Below are 21,959 nucleotides of genomic sequence, written 5' to 3' on the forward strand. Positions count from 1 at the left end.
AATCTGTAAGATTCCAGTACTGTATGTGTTATGATTTTGACATTTTTTTGAATTTGCCGCCAGGCTCTGCCCCCGTGCGTCGCGCCGCTCGCAGGGAACGGAGCCTGGAACGGAGAGGCTTCGGGCAGAGGACACAGCCCGCGGACACTGCGGGGGACATCGCAGGATCCCGGGGACAAGGTAAGTAATGCCACACCAGGATCCTGAGATGTAATCCCGAGTGTGGCTCGGGGTTACCGCTAATGGTCCTGATTTTTAACCCCGAGCCACACTCGAGAATACCGCCAGGGAGGTTAAAATAAAAATGCCATAAAAATATCCCATAGTTTGTAGATTACTTTTGCGCAAACCAATCAATATACGTTTATTGGGATTTTTTTTTTTACCAAAAATATGTAGCAGAATACATATTGGTCTAAACTGATGAAGAAATTTGAATTTTTACATTTTTTATTGGGAATGTTTTATAGCAGGAAGTAGAATTTTTTTTTTTTCTCAAAATTGCCAGCCTTTTTTTGTTTATAGCGCAAAAAATAAAAACCGCAGAGGTGATCAAATACCACTAAAAGAAAGCTCTATTTGTGGGAAAAAAATGACATCAATTCTATTTGGGTACAACGTTGCACGACCGCGCAATTGTAAGTTAAAGCGACGCAGTGCTGTATCACAAAAAACGATGGCCTGGTCATGAAGTAAAACCTTCCGGGGCTGAAGTGGTTAATGAGCAGAGTTGTGTAAAAACACAACACTGGAAACACAAGCCACACTTTCACATAGAACCGACAGTAAAATTATTTCATTCTGACCCTACTAAGCTGTGGGCTTTACTAACATCATTCCCACACGCTGAGAACAGCACATCACACGCAGCGTCTGGTACTCCAGGGAGTACCAATATGGCGGCCGCACCGCTGATGCTGCACGGGTGTAACAAGGTGGCGTCCAGTTCCTTCCGGTGTATCACTAGGAGGTGTAGCAAGATGGCGGCCTGCAGACTTCCGGCGTCAGAAAGGAAATAGAGTTGGAGGAGTAAGATGGCGGTGGCCTGTGGCGATTCCCAGGTAATGACTGGGAGCTCGGAGGGAGATGTGGAAGAGCAGGAGGGCAACAAAGATGACCAAGGTGAGCTGCCACCACCTATCTGGTAATAGAGGAGAGGGGGGCACACGTGTCTTCTGATAGGAGCAGCTTTATTTATAATTGTTTACATGGCAGCCTGTCCTCCTGTACAGAGACATGTGATACCCACAGACAATGAGTGGTGAAAACATCCATTATTACTGATTATTAACTTCGTGAGCTTCTCATGTGAACATTATATCAAGTGAAAGTAATTGTTTTTTTACATTTCGGAAGCCCAGATATACATAATATGTAAAGTCCGCTTCCTTTAAAATGTCTTTTTTTCTCTCTGGGCCGGTGTCTTGCCAAGAAAGTTCCCCCGGCGGATGAGGACCCCCCTGTACTGCGCATGCGCAATACGAACATCGTCTCCAATGTTGAACAGCTGATCATCAGCTCTACACGGCGCCTGCGTCCAGGTTCAAGCCCCACCATCCAAGTGGACATAGAGTTCGAATAAAAGTATGCCGTGCCCGTAGCGTGGCGAGCAAAGCGAGACCGCGAGGGGCCCTGTTACAGGCGCCGTGTACAGCTGACTCACAGGTGTTCAGATTCGGCTATCTTCGGCGGCTCCTAGTAGTTCGTGCTGCGCCTGCACAGTACAGGGGAGTCCTTATCCGCCGGGGGGAACTTTCTCAGCAGAACACCGGTCCCCAAACTGCTCCCCCTCCTGTTTTGTGGGTGTTTCCTTTTAGCCAGGCATCTACCAAGGAGACATCCCAACCAGGGGCGCATGTGTCCAATAAATGCACAGCACCCTGCAAGCCACGCCCCCCCCCGCTCCCTCCTCCCCCCCCCCCCGCTCCCTCCTCCCCCGCTCCCTCCACCTAGACAGCTCTTCTCCAATTAGAAAGTTCAGAGAGTGGCGTAGGTGACAAGGACAGCAGGTAAGTGTGCGGGGACACATTGGGACATTTTTTTATTTTATTCAACTTAAAAGCAAACATTCATTATATTTCAGCTTACCAATTCTTAGATGTGACGGCTGCATTGGTTTTCTTTTTTTTTAGGCTTGCTTTCTTCTATTTTCACCTGGTGATCAGGCCAGAAAAGCTCTCCTGCAATTACAGGGATGAGACCAACCATTTACCACTAGCAGGGGTGCTTGCAATGATCAGCTTTTATTTACATAAAACCTTTATCCCAAAAAAGGGGGGGGGGGCTGTTTGCTGTAACAGATTATAAAGTGTGAGATGGAGTTTGGCTTCAATTTCTTAGTGTATTTATTTAAATTTGCTAATACATCTACTTTAAAGCTGATCTTCACCTTTTAGTGCAGTTTAACCATTTCAATACCGGCCACTTATACACCCTTCCTGCCCAGACCAATTTTCAGCTTTCAGTTTCTCTCACACTTTGAAGTTAAAGTGATTGTAAAGTATTTTTTTATTTTTAAAGGTAATACAAACATCTCTATACTTCCCTGTAGTGAACATTTCGGTACTGAAAATTCATGATGCACTTGGCCGAAACCGAAACTGACGGTTTTTAAAAAATGATGTATATTTTTTTATAAATGAATGTATTCTATTCAATTTTTTAATACTATGAATTTAATTGTTGGCCATTATCGGCACCTTTTTGAAGCAGTGTTAAAAATCCTACTTGCTGCATTTTTGGTGCATATTTGGTCGGCTAAACCCCCCCCCCCCCCATTGAAATGCATTGAAAACACAGCAAGAACACATTAAAAATGCACCCAAGTTGCATTTTTTGAGTCACATACCTATGAAAAAACACAGCATAAGCAAGGTAAAATCACAGGCGTTTTCACCAGCCATTATCGGCATTTTATTTTTCCTTCGGCACAACGCTGAAAACCCTGTTTGCCCGACAATTTTTGGTGCATCGCTGCTTACCTGCTTTGTACAATGAAATTACACAGAGCGGCCACGAACCTCCTCTTCTTGGGTCCCCCGCCGACACTCCTGGCTCCTCCTCTCTGTCCAGTGCCCCCATAAAGGTACCCGAGGCGTGCTTGCTCCCAAGCCCTGTCCATTGACGCAAACAGCGGGACTCAGCCCTGCCCCTACTCCCTCATCACTGGCTTTGATTGACAGCACTAGTAGCCGATGGCTTCTGGTTCCCCAGCAAAGCCAAGGAGAGAAGAGCTGCAGACTTGCACAGCAATGGATCGAATGAGGGCTCAGGTGAGTGAGGGGCCAAAATCAATGCCTAAACGTTTTTTACCTTAATGCAAGGAATGCATTCAAAGAGAAGTAAAGGATTTTAATTATTTTTTTCCCCCCTAATCGTAGTTGCCTAGGTAGATGCAACATCGGTTCCCCGGGCCTCTACACTGAGAACCAAGCGATCAAACCCTGCTGATCACTCAGTTTTCAGAGCTCCATGAGCAGAGAGCTGTAGACTGTTAGTCACAGCTCTCTGCTCCTCTCCCTCTTCGCTCACTGGAGCACTGAGCTGTGGAGGGGGTTGGACCGGACATCTTAGGCTATCAGTGGCTCGCTGAGAGGCTGAGCCGGGTGTCAGTCCAGGCACCTGGCAGATCCAGACTCTGTGCTCGGGATGAGGGTGGCTTCAGCCTGCTCTCTGCTAAAAACGGGTCACAGGAGTCCAAAACTAATTGCACTCCTGTGATCCATTGTTGAAGTACAGCCAAACAAGCTTTGGCTGGACTTCTCCTTTTTTAAAGTAAAAAATGTTTATACTTTAGAACCACTTGAGTCCCTTGTAATCTGCCATTTCCGGGTCGTAGCGCTGTATGTCATATCCTGCGGTGCCTGTGCTCCTGGGAGAGGTGTGTCATTGTCCCCAGGAGTCAGTGGGCATCGCTGCAGGATTCGTTGGCATAACAACGGAGCAATACAAACCTCGCCCCCTGTTGTGATGGCAACCAGGCACACTGTCTGCGCTACGCCCTGCGTACAATGCGCATGATCAGGAGGTGCATGCTGGGTAGCCAGCAGCACCTTATCCCGGGAGAGAGTCCTAGTGGGCTTCACATGCCCACAATGAAGATGGAAGCGCTCAGGAAGACAAAGTTTAAGGTAGGTAAATTCTAAAAAGATGTACTCGAAACCGGATTGAATTACAGACATGATTTAATGTACATTATGTAGCCAAGCGGAGAGGGGATGCTGAAAAAAAAAAAAAATGATGTGGGAGGAACTCCGCTTTTAAATAGTTTTGTTTTAATCAACTTTAAGGTAAAAAATGCTTAGGCCTTAGTACCACTCCAACCTTAAATCAGAAATCTAGGAATTGGAAATGAGCTTGGGCATTCTCGTGTGGTGGGGCAACAATGACCTGGCCTGCAGCTAATTGGAGTTTAAAAAAAAAAAAAAAAAAAGCTTATGCTTGGCTAGAGATAAGTTGGGAGGATGCCAAAGCTCTTTTCCACTTGAAATGTGCAACTGTGTGTGTTCCTTGTTCCTAGTTCTCATACCAACTGTCAGTCAGAAAAAATGAGCAAGTAAGGGCTCATGCACATGGACGTACAAGCTGCTGTGTTCAGTGCATGGTGTGATTTGGACTGTAATGTATGCTGCAAGCGTTTACATGTGTACAGTGTAGATCAGGGGTCTCCAAACTTTCTGACCAAAGGGCCAGTTTACTGTCCTTCCAGCTTTAGGGGGGGGCCGGACTGTGGCCAATGGGAGTAGAAAATGCCTCCCGCATCAGTGCTCATACATCGATGGTAGGGGAGAATAGTGCCCCATTGATAGTATCGGCAGGGAAAATGGTGCCCCATCATTGATGTCAGCTGGTGGAATAGTACCCCAAGGGCCAGATAAAGGCAAGCAAAGGGCCACAGTTTGAAGACTGCTGGCGTAGATGAACCATATGCACCGCCGCCATTGCCAGGGCCAAAATGTAAACAATGCCAGTGTCTCAGCACTAACAACTAGTAGAGAGCTCATAACATTGACCACAGCAGGCCATCAGACTTACAAAGCATAGTAAGCTCAGTCTTTTGTTGGATATCAAAGATAAAAAGGACAGGGCGCCTTGTCCTCCGTATAAAAAAAAAAAAAACGTAAAATCCACAAAAACACGTTACAACTTGGTCAGATACATGGGGAAATCGCAGGTTAAAGCCAGTGGCTGAACATGTCCTCAGATGTCAGTCATAGTTATCTGAGTGCCTGCTTACATTGTGCAATGTTGCGTGCATCCCTGTGCAGGCAGTCCCATTGTTGTCTATTGGGAGACCACAGCTGCATGGATACAGCTGCTGCTCTTAATATGACCTCTATGTCGGTGCAGGTACATGTCCCCAAACTCACCCAGGGTACATTCAGGGACATGCACCCCCACACACACAGATGTAAGATTGGGAGCAGTGGCTGTGTCAGTGCGGCTACGGCGTCCCAATAGACAACAATGTGAATGCACACAGCACCTCTGCATGCTGGTGCCATCAAAACTTCACCCTGCATGTCATAGATTGTAGTATGAACGATCCTTAATGAAGTGGTTGTAAACCCTCACACATACCAGTGAAGTGACTGGCCTCAGGTGATACACAGAGATGAAACAAATCCTTTTTCATAGTCATGTGCCTGTTTATCTATAGCAGTCTTTTCCCTACATCCATTCAAAGTGCATAATTTACACAGGATCTCTCAGCTCTAATAAAGCAGGGGGCGGGGATCGGCAGTTACATCAGTAAGGCCTCTTTCTCACGGGGCGGATCAGTGATGATCCGCCCCGTGAACATCCGCTGGCTCAGCGGGGATCGCTCCGCCGATCCCCGCTGAGCAGGAAGATGACAGGTGCATCGCTGCACGCTGTGCAGCGACGGACCTGTCAGAGCGCCGCTCTCCCCTATGGGGGGATCGGATGATGACGGACCGTAGTGTCCGTCGTCACCCGATCCGATCCGAAAACGGATGGAAAAGTAGGTTTTTCCTCCGCTACACTTTTCGGATCGGAGCGGGGTCGGATGTCAGCGGACATGTCACCGCTGACATCCGACGCTCCATAGGGATGAATGTATGTCCGTTTTTCATCCGAAAATGGAAGGATGAAAAACGGACATACGGATCGTCCGTGTGAAAGAGGCCTAAGGGAATGACCATATCTTCCTTCACATAGAACACAGGAACAGAGCTGAGGCTGTCAATCTACTGAAGCTCCTCCCCAGTCACCTTTTATCTCTTGGTGTCAGGAAAACTTGTCAGAAGTGATTTATGCTGATAGCAGAGGGACACAGCAGAAGACAGAAAAGACACTTAGTGCTCAGGACTGAGACAAGTACACACTATAGAGGGATATACTTTGCTCATATTTCATGTCTGAGGTTTACAACCACTTTTAATATACAGGTATCATTGTTTATAGGCTTTTCCCCCACCCTCCATTTTTTTTTCTGTTTAGATAACAGCCAGGAATACATGCAGGAGGTTTCAGATGAAAACAATGGAACTGCTAAGCCTTGTTGTGGGGAGGAAACCGAGGCCAATGGTGAAAGCAATAATTTGCTTGAAAAAGCCCTAAAAGAGGCACAGCGATTGGGAAGTCGTGAAGACCCAGAAATCCAAGATCCATCAGATGTGAGCAAACCTCTCCTGGATATGTTCGTTGCAATCATCAAGAGCCACGTACCCATCCGAAGTCAGCAAATAGGGGAGCCAGAGTTCAGCCATGACCAGAAGATGTCCATACTGCTTGACTTGTACAATTCCAAGCCTCTCATCTTTCTGGAGCGGTTCCGAAAAGTTCTTAAAGAGGAACATCTGCTGTGCTTCAGCCACCTGTCCGGGGACTACACTGCCGATTTTTACTTCAAGGAGATCTGCAAAGCTTCTCAGAAAAAAGTCAATCACACGAGAGTCCGCAACAAAAGATACGCTGCTCTGCAACAGCTTATTTCAGGTAAAGCTTATGTACAGCTTTGGGCCCATCTCATTATGGGGCCAGCATTCATTAGTACTGCTGTAAGTGAGTGTGATGTGGCTGCACAGGGTGGCAGGAGGTTGGTTGATGTGGTGATATGGGGTGAAAATTTATTATGGCTTCAGTTGGAACACATTATGGGGATATAGAGACAGGGATGGCAGCAGTGTATGTGGGCATAGATAGCAGGGGGGACACTCTGACAACAGTAGTGTTTAGGTGTGCAGAGTAGTAGTAGTGTCTGAAACCCTGTATCTATGATATTGTCCATTATTGTAATAATAATTCTGGTGCAAGCACCTGACTACTTCTTTTTTTTTTTTTTTTTTAAGCTGTCCTCCCTTACCGTGTGCCCACACTGCAAGGGTTAACTTCTTGTTCAGTCTGGTGGACATAAAAAGCAATTTTACTTACCCGATCCTTCAGTTCCTTGGCAAATGGGGCTTCCCTCTGCTCCGGCAGTGGATTGTCTCTCGGTGTCCTCATGTCCTCCAATGCACAGCTATAGACTCTGCATTAGTGTTGATGACGTCAGAGGACCTTAGACCTCCAAAGTGTAGAAGAGAAGAGGCTGTGAGGACCGGTCTAGCAGCATGAAGGAGCCTGCAGGAGCAGAGGGTCAGTTAAGTAAACCTGCTTATCGCATTAAAGGATAGCCTCGCCTTTTAGAGCATGTTGCACATAATTCAGTTTTAACATGCTCCAGACCTGCCACCCACACCCTCCATTCCCTGCACCTGGGATCTTCTCCCGGCTCCCGCTGTCACATTTTGAAAGTAGCGCAGCTGTGCAGGGCTCCGTCCACACAGCCGCATCATTCATTCACAGAGATCTGTGAATGAGAGAACTACAAGTACCCTCATCCATTGGGGTTGACAGCTTGTAGTTCTCAATGAACTGGAAGGGCACTGATGAGCGCTCTCGTAGTTCATTCACAAGCTCTGTAACTTGCCAATAGTCAGCCCATATTGGAGGTCCGGGCTGCAAGCTGCGGGACCTGATCAGGGGTGCAATGCACATTTTATTCCTGCAAAAATGTGTGCATTTATTATTTTTTCCCCAGAAGGTGAACTTATCCTTTAGCGAGCAGTTAGCCCCTATAGTCCACTGCAAGGGAGGGCTTCTCAGTTTTCCGCAGTTCAGTTTTAAAGTAGATGCAAACCCTAAATGAGTGATTTTTTTTTTCCTCTAAAACTATTGCCATTTTTTTCTAATTTAAAATACTTATTTCACCTTTTTTTATTCTTTGTTGCATCTAAGTGCGGCGGATCTCCTGCACCTTCTTTGTAGCTTCTTGCTGTCTGCATGCATGCACTGCAGTAATGGCTGCATGTTTTTTCTGGGTAGTGAAATGACATGGGGACAATGTGGCAGTACAGTTTGGAGACAGAGTGCTGTAGCCCTATAATAGGAAGTACATAAATAAGAAAAAAACATTGCAAATAATCTGAGCTGTTCTGCTACAAAGCTCCATCGACCAAAGGCTCCAAAACAGTCTGTGGTCCATAAACACCAGTAGCATAAAAAAAAAAACAAGGATCGAACCACTCAACTTCCAGAGGTTCAGAATACAGAGACTCTATGACTAGGCTCCTGATGGAGCGAAATGTGTAAGGAGAGCAAGTGGATGATATTAATGTATTCTGGACCTCTGGAAGTTTAGCGGCTCCATCCTTGTTTGTTGTGCTACTAAAATCCGAATTCTGCCTAAAGGGGGTGTTCTGCTTTAAAGTGGAAGTAACGTTCCACACATTACTTTTACCTATAGGTAAGCCTATACCAAGGCTTACCTATAGGTAGTGTAAATATCTCCTAAACGGGCACCCGGAAACCTTCTAAGTCCTCCCTCCCCGCAGTCTTCTGGGGCACGTCACAGGTCCCAGAAGACTGCGGATCATTCGCAAAGCACAACGTGGCTCATGCATGTGCGGTGGGTAGCCGTCTGTGAAGTCGAAAGCAGCATAGCTGACTGCCCACAGAATGTCGGCATCAGGAACCTGAAGGATAGTGAACAATTATCCGGGTGAGGGCGGTGCTGAATTCCTGGACAATTGTCCTTTTACTAAAGCTGTATTAAACTCTTGTAATGGAAATTTGTAAATTCTGTATATAATTGTATTGTATTTTGTATGTATTGCACTCTGCCCTCAGTGTGCACACGGCACTAACAATGTTTTCAGTAAATGTTTACATATTCTTTTGAGTCCTGATTAGAATAAGCCTGCCTATGTAACGCCCCTTGTTACCATAAATGTACAATTGTAATATTAATGTGATACCTACGTAATCATGTGCATAAAAACCTTCAATTGCGTCATAATAAAGCAGAACAGTAATTTGGAAAGATGCTGAGCGTATCTTTTGTGTCTGTTCCCTACTGCAGTAGTTATTATTAATTTGGAACCACTAATCAATATGAGGATAGGAGTTGCCTATCATCAATTTAACCTCTGCTTTTTAACTTGTACTTATAGATAAGCCTATAATAAGGCTTACCTGTAGGTACAGTGAATATCCCCGAAATTTGCAGTGCTTAGGAGATATTCACACTGGATGCAGCTGGTGATGTCACCGGTGCTTGCGCTCTGAAGTGACAGCATACCCACGTCGGAGCCGGGGAACCTGAATGGAAGACCAGGGGAATATGGAAGCCCTGTCAGAAGGGCTCCCTCCCTTCTATGGTAAGTGTGTTTTATATATATATATATATATATATATATATATATATATATATATATATATATATATATATATATATATATATAATTTTTTTTTTTTTTTGGAAAGGCCATGGTTTGTTACTGCTTTAAAAGTCAGCACCTATAAAATTTGTAGCTACTGACTTTTATTTATTTAATTTCAGAGTGAGCATTATCAGCGGGTATTATTTTAATGAAAGCTGCATATATAAAATATTGAAACTGACTTTTGAAGTTACATTAACATGATAAAGCTTATTAGATTTTAGTGATTTGAGTTTACATATACCTAATACTGAGAAAAATGTGAATTCCCAACGGTGATACTTGTGCTTGTTCCCCTTTTATAGCTGGCGAGTATTTCAGTGATAAGGAGATGCGGCAGCGGGACCCTCTAATGTATGAACACTACGTGGGCCAATACCAGAGCGAGGAGGAGATCATGTCACAGAATAGTCGGGATTTGGCTCAGGCCAACAGCCTGTCTGATGTCCTCCTTGATTCCTGCCAGGAACAGATCATACAGAGGAAGCTGGAGGTGCAACGTGAACTGGAGGAGAACTGCGAGGAGGAGGAGGAAGACAGTGCAGAGGAGGAAGGTTGGTTCTCTCATGTAGCAATGTATGTGAAGCATAACTAGGCAGCACTCGCTTTTCAGTAAAGTTAAATTGACATATTTGATACTTCTAAAGCCTGTGCAATGACATTTTTTAAAGTGGAGCCCTAAACTCCAGATGTTTAAAAAAATATCCTAACATTAAAATAGTAAAAGAAGTGCTGAAATTCTTAAGTTTTAGATCAAATGCTGATCCAGGCCCACTGGTCTAGTCACATGTGAAGGCCAAGGCATTTGGTCATGTGATTTATGCTAAAGGAGGAGGTTCTCTCATTTTTTGAGTTAGGATTGGGATGTGATCAGCAGCCTGAGCCTTTAGTGGTAACCAGCACTGAAGGGAGCCTAGAGCTTAATTTCACCAAATGTGATGCAACCCCTTTTGTTACTGTTCATCCATCACAACATACATCTTAAGATAACTTTAACCACTAGCCGACCAGCTCGCGCAGATATACTGCAGCAGGTTGGCTCTCCTGCGCGATCTGATGTACCTGTACGTTGGTTCGTGCAAGGAGGATAGTGGGAGCGTGCCCGCAGGTCCCGCACACTCCATTTCCGCCCGCGATCGCGGTGAGGAGAGGCAGAGCGGGGAACTGCCTATGTAAATAAGGAGATTCCTCGTTCTGCCAGATGACATGACAGAGATCTGCTGTTTCAAGAGGTTGGGAACAGTGATCTCTGTCATGTTCCTGTAAGCCCATCCCCTCCCCCCTACAGTTAGAACACACCCAGGGAACACACTTAACCCCTTGATCACCCCCTAGTGTTAACCCCTTCCCTGACAGTGACATTATTACATTGATTACTGCATTTTTATAGCACTGGTCGGAGTAATAATGTCACTGGTCCCCAAAAAGTGTAATTTGGGGTCAGATTTGTCCACTGCAATGTCATAGTCCCGCTAAAAATCGTAGATCGCTGCCTTTACCAGTAAAAACAATTAAAAAAAAAATACAAGTCCCTAAATCTATCCCGTAGTTTGTAGACGCGGTAACTTTTGCGCAAACCAATCAATATACGCCTATTGCCAAAACCAAAAATATGTAGAATATATATCGGCCTACACTGATGAATACTTATTTTTGCTATATGTACTATAGCAGAAAGTAAAAAAAAAAAAAATTTTTTTTTTGTTTATAGTGCAAAAAAATAAAAACCATATAGGTGATTAAATACCACCAAAAGAAAGCTCTGTTTGTGGATAAAAAGCACGTCAATTTTGTTTGGGTACAGCGTTGCACGACCGCACAATTTTCAGTTAAAGCGACGCAGTGCTGTCTCGCAAAAAATTGCCTGGTCATTAAGGGGGCAAATCCTTCCATGGCTGAAGTGGTTAAAGTGGTTGTAAACCCTTATGGGGCATACACACACGGTCGGACTTTTCGTCTACAAAAGTCCGACAGCCTGTCCGGCGGACTTTTGGCGGACTTGTGGCAGACTTTCTAACGAACGGACTTGCCTACACACGACCACACAAAAGTCCAACGGATTCCTACGTGATGACGTACACCAGACTAAAATAAGGAAGTTCATAGCCAGTAGCCAATAGCTGCCCTAGCGTGGGTTTTTGTCCGTCGGACTAGCACACAGACGAGCGGATTTCGGGGTCCGTCGTAGTTACGACGTAAAGATTTGAAGCATGTTTCAAATCTAAAGTCCGTCGGATTTGAGGCTGAAAAAGTCAGCTGAAAGTCCGGGGAAGCCCACACACGATCGGATTACCAGCCAGCTTTAGTCCGTCGGCGTCCGTTGGACTTTTGTAGACGAAAAGTCTGACCGTGTGTATGCCCCATTAGATGTACCCAGTGAAGTGACTGGCCTCAGGGGATACACAGAAATGAAACAAATCCTCCTCCTTTGTTGTACCTGTTTATCTGCATTCTTCTCCTAATCCATTCAAGAATTTATAAAGCTTGTCTAAGTTGTCAGAAAACAGGGAGCAGAGAGCTGAAATTCACTCTGCAGAGGTAAGTGGGGAGAGCTCTGATAGCTAATTGGAGAGAAGGGACACACCCCCTTCCCATAGCAACAGAGCCGAAGCTGTCAATCACAGGCTGTGTCCTCCGTCACCTTTTTTCTCTTGGTGTCAGGAAAACTTGTCAAAAGTGATTTAATGCTGATAGCAGAGGAATGAGGCAGCAGACAGAAATGACAATTAGTGCTCTGGATTGAGACAAGTACACACTATAGAGGGATATTGCTTTGTTCATATTTCATGTCTGAGGTTTACAAACACTTTAACTTTTGGGCATAGATTGTTGAAACTTTAAAGAGAATCTGTCACTTTGCCAATTCAGATTTCTCTTAAAAGCCCCCAATCACTGACTGTTACTCAAATTCACTGCACTGATCTTTCGTTCTGTTCTATGTCATTACTAGTTTGTATGGGAGAGCATGAAACAATCTCCCCTTCTTCTTAGGGCACAGTGCTTTTATGGGCCAGTTGCCAGGCCTGAGCAGTGCCAGGACAGTGAGAGGAGATGGTTAATAACCCTGTGTAAATTTCAACACATACTGAAGCAGAGCTTACAAGGGTTTAGACCCACAGCGCTGACAGGGAGTCTCACATGCTTTTCTAAGTTTCATTAGTCCTCCCTTTTTTTTTTTTTTTTTTTTTTATATCTGATCTTCACGTTGCAGTGTCCTCTTCTCTCCCCCTAGACTCTGAGCTGCAATCAGACGAGGAGCGTACTGTGGACAGCGAGGAGAAGGATCTGATGCGTGAAGAATTCCTCACCCGCATGTACCAGAGCTTTTTGGATGGAAAAGATAAAAATTTTGACTACAGGTAATGTGTAAAAACAAAATAATGTGGTGTTCAGCAGAAAAAAAAAACGACCGTATTTTTATTGGAGGTGGAGCCTGGTGGGCCAAACCAGCCCCTGGTTTCTTATGTACTCCCCAAGAGTGAGACCTACCTGCCATAATTCCAGATTGTGTTTCAGTCCACCTGGGAGTTTCAGATGTTCCTGTTTTCTTTTTTTCTTTTACTTTATGTAAAATGCAACAAGAGGAGCTGGAACTCACAAAAGCAGGCGGGAAGTGTGAGGTGGGCCTCCTATAATGGCCACAGCAGTTGTAAGACCTCTGAACACAAAGGAGAACCTGAAATGTAGATGCTGTGCCCAAAAAAGGCAGAGGGCAAAATACTGGGCACTAGCCTTGCCATGCTTTGTTATGCACCATGTCTCTGTGTGGAGGCAGCCTTCTTGGTAGTGGCGCAGCCTTTCACTCCCTGATTACAGAGTGGCACCTCTAATGGCTGGTGTAACAATTGATGTAGGCAGTAGCAGAGGAGGAGAAAGCACCAAATCTCAGAATTAATTAAGCAAGAGGAGGGTGATCCTACACTGAAGGTCCTTAGTTATAGCTTCTCCTACAGCAAGGAGAGAACAGTAGGCGGCACGTGTGACATCCTCAAATTTCACTCCAAATCTAGTGACACTATTGGGCAGAGACAGCAGTGCCTTAGATGATCTCCCACTGAAGATATACAGCTCCAGGCACAGTAAGTGCACTGCTTTTTACAGGGGGAATGCCACACAAAAGGTGTATTTTCAGAGCACAGTTAACATTTATAGATGTTAATAACAGCAAATATTCACTTTTTCCGATCAGGTCCAATTTTAGTGCGGATATTTCACTAGCAGAGTCGGCAAGAGATACAATAGATTTTCCATTTGGATGGCTAACCCTATAAGACTATACATATATATCTGCACTTTGTTTTTCACATTTTCCCCTGTAATGTTTTGGTGTAGTGTGAAGGCCAGTTTACTGAGCCAGGCACATTAGTACACCAGACAGACAAATCTGAATACAGTGAGGGAGATTTACTAAAACTGGTGCACACAGAATCTGGTGCAGCTGTGCATAGTAACCAATCAGCTTTAAGGGTTTATTGCCAAAGTTTAATTAACCACTTGCCTACTGGGCACTTTTACCCCCTTCCTGCCCAGGCAACACTGTCACACTTTGAGTAAGTGACAGTTGAGCGGTCATGCAACACTGTACCTATTTTTATCATTTTTTTTCCACACAAATAGAGCTTACTTTTGGTGGTAATTAATCACCACTGGGTTTTTTATTTTTTTCTAAAATAAACTAAAGAAGACTGAAAATTTAAAAAAACTTTTACATAGTTTGTTATAAAATTTTGCAGACAGGTAATTTGTTTTCTTGCACTGATTAGACAGCATTGATGAGCACTGATGAGGAGGCACTGGTGGGCACAGATTGGCAGCACTGTTGCGACTGCATTGATAATCAGGACACTGATAATCAGTGCACCGATTATCATTGTAGATGATCCTTTTAGGGAAGCCAGCTATCGTCTCTCTTCTCTCTTCAAGCTCTCAGCATGAGGAAAGAGGTGCCAATGACCAGCATCTGTTTACCTCCGTGATAAGCTGTGATTGGACATAGCTGGTCACGTGGTAAAGAGCCGTTGATTGGCTCTTTACCTCAATCTGTGATCAGCAGTGTCTGGAGGACAGTGCGATTACACGAGCCTGCTGCCTAACAAAACTAGACAACCGTGCTGTAGCTGTCATTCAGCTATAGTGTGGTCTACCAGTGATTAAACAAGCTGAAGTTAGAAGCTGATTAGTTATTATGCACAGATTTTGTGTGCACCGCTTTTTAGTAAATCTTCCCCAGTGTGTCCCACATCCTTCTGAGTTAGAAGGGACTTCCTCCCGCTTCATTATTTATTTATTTTTTCTCACTTTTTTTTTTTTTTTTTTGTGAACTTTTGTGTCTGCAAAAATGTCTTTTGCTGAGACTTTTCCCTTAATGTTTTGTATTGATTTTGTTTCTCCGAATATTATTAGAAGGTCACATGGAGCAGAACAGGATGCAACATCAAAAGCCATGCAGCCTCCAGCTGGGGATTTTCCTGGTGTGCAGTATTTCCCTGTTGTGTAATTTTATCCCATCTCAATATATGCCTTGCTCTGCTCACCGTACATTTCAGAGTAGCAGTGTAGCACATTTGCACTGTTTAAAACCAACATTGTAAACCCTTCCCAATCCCATTTAATAACTCTATGTATGGTCTGCTTCTTTGACAGTGAAGTCGATGACAATCCAGATTTTGATAACTTGGACATTGTCACACGAGATGAAGAAGAACGGTATTTTGATGACGATGATCTGGAAGTCATGGATGCAGAGGATGAGCAAAGAGAGGAAGATCAGAGTATGGGTAGCAGTGTGTGATTGCTTTGCTTAGTAGTGGTTGGTTACATTCAACCTGGCCTGTTCTGAGATGTTAAGGATGTTTTGCTGCTGATCCACATAGATTTCTCAGCTCTAATGATTGTCAGGAATATACTGGGGTACGTTCCTGAGACTCACTACAAGTGAAGAATCCAGTTGGATGAAACATCATGAACATTACATTACAAGTTCAGTTGCATGTGACTAACTACTACGGAGAATGCCATGACCTGGATAAACGAGTATCTTCACAGATAAGTGATTGCCTTACACAGCTTCATAAGCTGCTGACAACCTGGCATGTGGATATATGTGCGGACCCAACAACATTGCCCAACTGCCATCCAGAACAGTCTTCTTCTTTTTGACAATGCAGCAAAAGCTGATGTGATGACCACAAGAGGGCAGCAGATTCCCAGCTGTGATTTATTTCTGTATTTTGCAGAGATCTATAGGAGTCACTGGTTTTATTGCCAGTCTTTCCTTTTAATACCTCTCCTGTGTTCTACACTCAGACAACTGTAGACCGGTAGCAGATCCTCATAAAGATATTTAGGCAATTTATGGGAAAACTGGGACCTGTTAGACATGAAGCAGACTGTAACAATCACCAATGGAAACATTGCGGTGTTCATGAACTTTTGCGGTGTTGCAGAAAGAAGAGAGGATTGTTGGATAAACATTGAAATGTTTTGCTGTTTTTTATTTTTGTTAATCTGCCCTGTGGGACAAAATTTCTGCCTAAATATTTAAGAGATTAAAGTTTAGTTTTATGAGTATTTTTTTGTTCGGCACTGAGGGCTGAAACAGTCCAAGTCCCCCCAACAATTTGTGTACTGTGGATATCCACGTAGGTAAGTAAATTGAATTTCTGAGACGTCAAAGTTGATGTTACATAGTTACATAGTAGGTGAGGTTGAAAAAAGACACAAATCCATCAAGTCCAACCTATGTGTGTGATTATATGTCAGTATTACATTACATATCCCTGTATGTTGCGGTCATTCAGGTGATTATCTAATAGTTTCTTGAAGCTATCAATGCTCCCCGCTGAGACCACCGCCTGTGGAAGGGAATTCCACATCCTTGCCGCTCTCACAGTAAAGAACCCTCTACGTAGTTTAAGGTTAAACCTCTTTTCTTCTAATTTTAATATGTGGCCACGAGTCTTGTTAAACTCTCTTCTGCGAAAAAGTTTTATCCCTATTGTGGGGTCACCAGTACAGTATTTGTAAATTGAAATCATATCCCCTCTCAAGCGTCTCTTCTCCAGAGAGAATAAGTTCAGTGCTCGCAACCTTTCCTCATAACTAAGATCCTCCAGACCCTTTATTAGCTTTGTTGCCCTTCTTTGTACTCGCTCCATTTCCAGTACATCCCTCCTGAGGACTGGTGTCCAGAACTGGACAGCATACTCCAGGTGCGGCCGGACCAGAGTCTTGTAGAGCGGGAGAATTATCGTTTTATCTCTGGAGTTGATCCCCCTTTTAATGCATGCCAATATTCTGTTTGCTTTATTAGCAACAGCTTGGCATTGCATGCCGTTGCTGAGCCTATCATCTACTAGGACCCCCAGGTCCTTTTCCATCCTAGATACCCCCAGAGGTTCTCCTCCCAGTGTATAGATTGCATTCATATTTTTGCCACCCAAATGCATTATTTTGCATTTTTCTACATTGAACCTCATTTGCCATGTAGTCGCCCACCCCATTAATTTGTTCAGGTCTTTTTGCAAGATTTCCACATCCTGCGGAGAAGTTATTGCCCTGCTTAGCTTAGTATCGTCTGCAGATACAGAGATTGAACTGTTTATCCCATCCTCCAGGTCATTTATGAACAAATTAAATAGGATTGGTCCCAGCACAGAACCCTGGGGAACCCCACTACCCACCCCTGACCATTCTGAGTACTCCCCATTTATCACCACCCTCTGAACACGCCCTTGTAGCCAGTTTTCAATCCATGTACTCACCCTATGGTCCATGCCTATGCACCTTATTTTGTACAGTAAACGTTTATGGGGAACTGTGTCAAATGCTTTTGCAAAATCCAGATACACCACGTCTACGGGCCTTCCTTTATCTAGATGGCAACTCGCCTCCTCATAGAAGGTTAATAGATTGGTTTGGCAAGAACAATTCTTCATGAATCCATGCTGATTACTGCTAATGATATTCTTATTACTAAAATCTTGTATATAGTCCCTTATCCCCTCCAAGAGTTTACATACTATTGATGTTAGGCTAACTGGTCTGTAATTCCCAGGGATGTTTTTTGGGCCCTTTTTAAATATTGGTGCTACATTGGCTTTTCTCCAATCAGCTGGTACCATTCCAGTCCATAGACTGTCTGTAAAAATTAGGAACAACGGTCTGGCAATCACCTGACTGAGTTCCCTAAGTACCCTCGGATGCAAGCCATCTGGTCCCGGTGATTTATTAATGTTAAGTTTCTCAAGTCTAATTTTAATTCCATTCTCTGTTAACCATGTAGGTGCTTCCTGTGTTGTGTCATGAGGATAAACACTGCAGTTTTGGTTACTGAAGCCCCCCGATTCACTCGTGAAGACTGAGGAGAAGAATAAATTCAATACCTTTGCCATCTCCCCATCCTTTGTAACCAGATGTCCTTCCTCATTCTTTATGGGGCTAATATGGTCTGTCCTCCCTTTTTTACTGTTTACGTACTTAAAGAATTTCTTGGGATTTTTTTTGCTCTCCTCCGCTATGTGTCTTTCATGTTCTATCTTAGCCTTCCTAATTGCACCCTTACATTTCTTATTGCATTCTTTATAAAGTCTGAATGCTGAGGATGATCCCTCAACCTTGTATTTTTTGAAGGCCTTCTCCTTTGCCTTTAAATGCATTTTTACATTGGAGTTAAGCCATCCAGGATTTTTGTTTGCTCTTTTAAATTTATTACCCAATGGGATACATTGGCTAATGCCCTTATTTAATATGCTCTTAAAGCAAACCCATCTCTCCTCCGTATTCTTTGTTCCTAATATTTTATCCCAATTTATGCCTTTTAGCAAGGTTTGTAATTTAGGGAAGTTGGCTCTTTTGAAATTCAGTGTCTTTGTGTTCCCTTCATGTTTCCTATTTGTGTGATTTATACTGAAACTAATTGACCTGTGATCGCTGTTAGCTAAATTTCCACATCTGTGATCAGGTTTGTATTGTTGGTAATCAGTAGATCCAGTAATGTTTTATTTCTAGTTGGTGCGTCTACCATCTGACCCATAAAATTGTCCTGCAAGACATTAAGGAACTGGCGAGCCTTAAATGAATGCGCGGTTCCCTCCGCCCAGTCTATGTCTGGATAATTAAAATCCCCCATTATGATAACACTTCCCATCCTTGCTGCTAATCCAATTTGTGAAAGGAGATCCGTCTCCACTACCTCCCTCAGGTTAGGGGGCCTATAGCATACTCCCAGTATTATTTTCCCCTTAGCTTCATCCCTTTGGAGCTCTACCCATAAAGATTCCACCTCCTCCCTAGCTCCCTCAGTGATGTCATCTCTCACATTCACTTGTACATTATTCTTGATATATAGGCATACCCCTCCCCCTTTTTTACCCTCTCTATCCTTGCGGTATAGGGTATACCCTTGAATGTTTGCCAGCCAATCATGAGAGCTGTTGAACCAGGTCTCTGAAATTCCCACAAAATCCAAATCCTCCTTGTACAACAGTATCTCTAGTTCACCCGTCTTGTCGGCCATGCTCTGCCATTGGTGAACATGCCACATAGTTTAGACCGATCGCATATTGTCCTCGTATTGGGTGTTTCAAGATTGCAACTAGGACTTGCTACTATACTCACCTTGTGTTTTTGTGCTTTGGTTAACCTACCACTAATGCCCCCAATACTACCCTCTGGAATATCTTCCGCGCTGGCTATCACTGTCTCTGGACCCTCCCCCCCATCGCCTAGTTTAAAAACCCCTCTAACTTTTTGGCCATCTTCATTCCCAGCAGATCTGCACCCTCCTCATTTAGGTGCAGTCCGTCCCTTCTATAGTACCGGTTACCGACTTAGAAGTCAGCCCAGTCCTCCAGGAACCCAAACCCCTCCTTACTACACCAGCTCTTCAGCCACTTGTTTACTTCCCTAATCTCCCTTTGCCTTTCTGGTGTGGCTCGATGTACCGGTAGTATTCCTGAGAACACTACCTTGGAGGTCATTTTCCTCAATTTAGCACCTAAATCCCTAAAATCGTTCTTTAGGACACTCCATCTGCCTCTGACTTTGTCATTGGTGCCAACGTGCACCATGACAGCCGGGTCTTCCCCAGCCCCTCCCAGTAATCTGTCCACAAGATCCGTGATGTGCCGAACCCGAGCGCCCGGTAGACAACATACTGTTCGGCGCTTCAGGTCTTGGTTACAGATTGCCCTCTCTGTCCTTCTAAGAATTGAGTCCCCTACCACCAGAATCTGTCTTTCCTTTCCCTTTGCTGCCCCCCCACTCTCACTGGAGGAGTTCTTCCCCCGGCAGCTAGGAGAGTCCCTCATCTCCAGCAGTGCTGGTCCCTGACTGGTTTCACCAATGTCACTCAATGGAGCGTACTTATTGGGATGCTCCAGTCCTGGATCGGCCTCTCTGGCACTTCCCCGTCTACCCCTCCTGACTGTCACCCATCTACTCTTTGCTAGTGCCTGCACCTCTTTGTCTCCACCCGCATTTGTGCTGGCCCCTGCCGTGTATGTTCCTGGCTCTCCTTTATTATGGAGGGACTTCTCAGTACTGACAGTTGCTTCCCCAGATTCAGAACCTGGGCTTCTAGGGAAAAAATGTGCTTACATTTTGCACAGCAGTATTCGCCCTCGATCAGATGATCAAGGAACGCATACATGCAGCAAGATGTACAAAGAGTCGCCTCTCCACACCCGCCGGGCATCGTACCTATTACATTTAGTGAGGATTGGGGATTATACCCTGTCCAAATATTACCTAACAGCTAGCTTCCTGGCACTAATACTTAAGACAATACACAGGTAAACAACAAGACAATACACAGGTACTCACAGACCTACGTGCACTCGCAATACACAAGTATACAGTACACAATGCACAAGTACTAACGATCCACACACACTACTCAGACAACACTCAGATACTCACACTACACAGGTACTATGACCCCTGTTATAACCTCCTGTTTTAAACTCTGGTTTTTTAACTCCCACTTATTCCAGCTCCACTTACACCGAGTTCCACAGCTTCAGACTGAGCACGCTCAGACTGAGTCCTACAACCAGTTAAATAGGCACCTGTGAGCAATTAACCACACCCCTTAATTGATAGATTGATGGAACCAGAGAAAAAAAAAGCTATTTAAAAAGTGACAGCAAAAGGCAAATTAAAAACTAAAAGGAAAAGCCCCAAAAATGCAACCCAGTAAACAAACAGCAAACAAACAACAAACAGCAAACAAACAGCAAGACTTGTATACTCTAACTCTGGTTTTTTAACTCCCACTTATTCGAGTTCCACAGCTTCAGACTGAGCACGCTCAGACTGAGTCCTACAACCAGTTAAATAGGCACCTGTGAGCAATTAACCACACCCCTTAATTGATAGATTGATGGAACCAGAGAAAAAAAAAAGCTATTTAAAAAGTGACAGCAAAAGGCAAATTAAAAACTAAAAGGAAAAGCCCCAAAAATGCAACCCAGTAAACAAACAGCAAACAAACAACAAACAGCAAACAAACAGCAAACAAACAGCAAGACTTGTATACTCTAACTCTGGTTTTTTAACTCCCACTTATTCCAGCTCCACTTACACCGAGTTGCACAGCTTCAGACTGAGCACGCTCAGACTGAGTCCTACAACCAGTTAAATAGGCACCTGTGAGCAATTAACCACACCCCTTAACCACTTCGCATCCAGGCCATTTCTGACACTTCGCTCCTACATGTCAAAAATCATCATTTCTTTGCTATAAAATTAGATGGAACCCCCAAACATTATATATGTTTTTTTAGCAGAGACCCTAGAGAATACAATGGCAGTCATTGCAACTTTTTATCTTGCACGGTATTTGCGCAGCAATTTTTCAAACGCGTTTTTTTCATGCTTTAAAAAAAAACAAAACAGCAAAGTTAGCCAAATTTTTTTGCATTGTGTGAAAGATGAAGTTACGCCGAGTAAATAGATACCTAACATGTCACGCTTCAAAATTGCACACGCTCGTGGAATGGCGCCAAACTTTAGTACTTAAAAATCCCCATAGGCGACGCTTTAACATTTTTTACTGGTTACATGTTTTGAGTTACAGAGGAGGTCTAGGGCCAAAATTATTGCTCTCGCTCTAACGTTCGCTGCGATACCTCACATGTGTGGTTTGAACACCGTTTTCATATGTGGGCGGGACTTACATATGCGTTCGCTTCTGCGTGCGAGCTCACGGGGACAGGGGCGCTTTAAAAATTT

The 21,959-nt window shown here is 44.1% G+C and overlaps 1 protein-coding gene across 1 annotated transcript; it reads left to right on the forward strand.

The window, feature by feature from the left end:
* Nucleotides 1-971: 971 nt before the first annotated feature.
* On the forward strand, nucleotides 972-16,295 carry CCDC97 (coiled-coil domain containing 97). Its single transcript, XM_073598668.1, has 5 exons — nucleotides 972-1,122; nucleotides 6,463-6,960; nucleotides 10,031-10,279; nucleotides 12,958-13,084; nucleotides 15,369-16,295. Exons 1-5 carry the CDS (start codon nucleotides 1,035-1,037, stop codon nucleotides 15,514-15,516), a joined length of 1,110 nt encoding a protein of 369 aa, XP_073454769.1. The 5' UTR covers nucleotides 972-1,034; the 3' UTR covers nucleotides 15,517-16,295.
* Nucleotides 16,296-21,959: the final 5,664 nt, after the last annotated feature.

This window comes from Aquarana catesbeiana, linkage group LG09, assembly GCF_042186555.1.
Source record: "Aquarana catesbeiana isolate 2022-GZ linkage group LG09, ASM4218655v1, whole genome shotgun sequence".
NCBI lineage: Eukaryota > Metazoa > Chordata > Amphibia > Anura > Ranidae > Aquarana > Aquarana catesbeiana.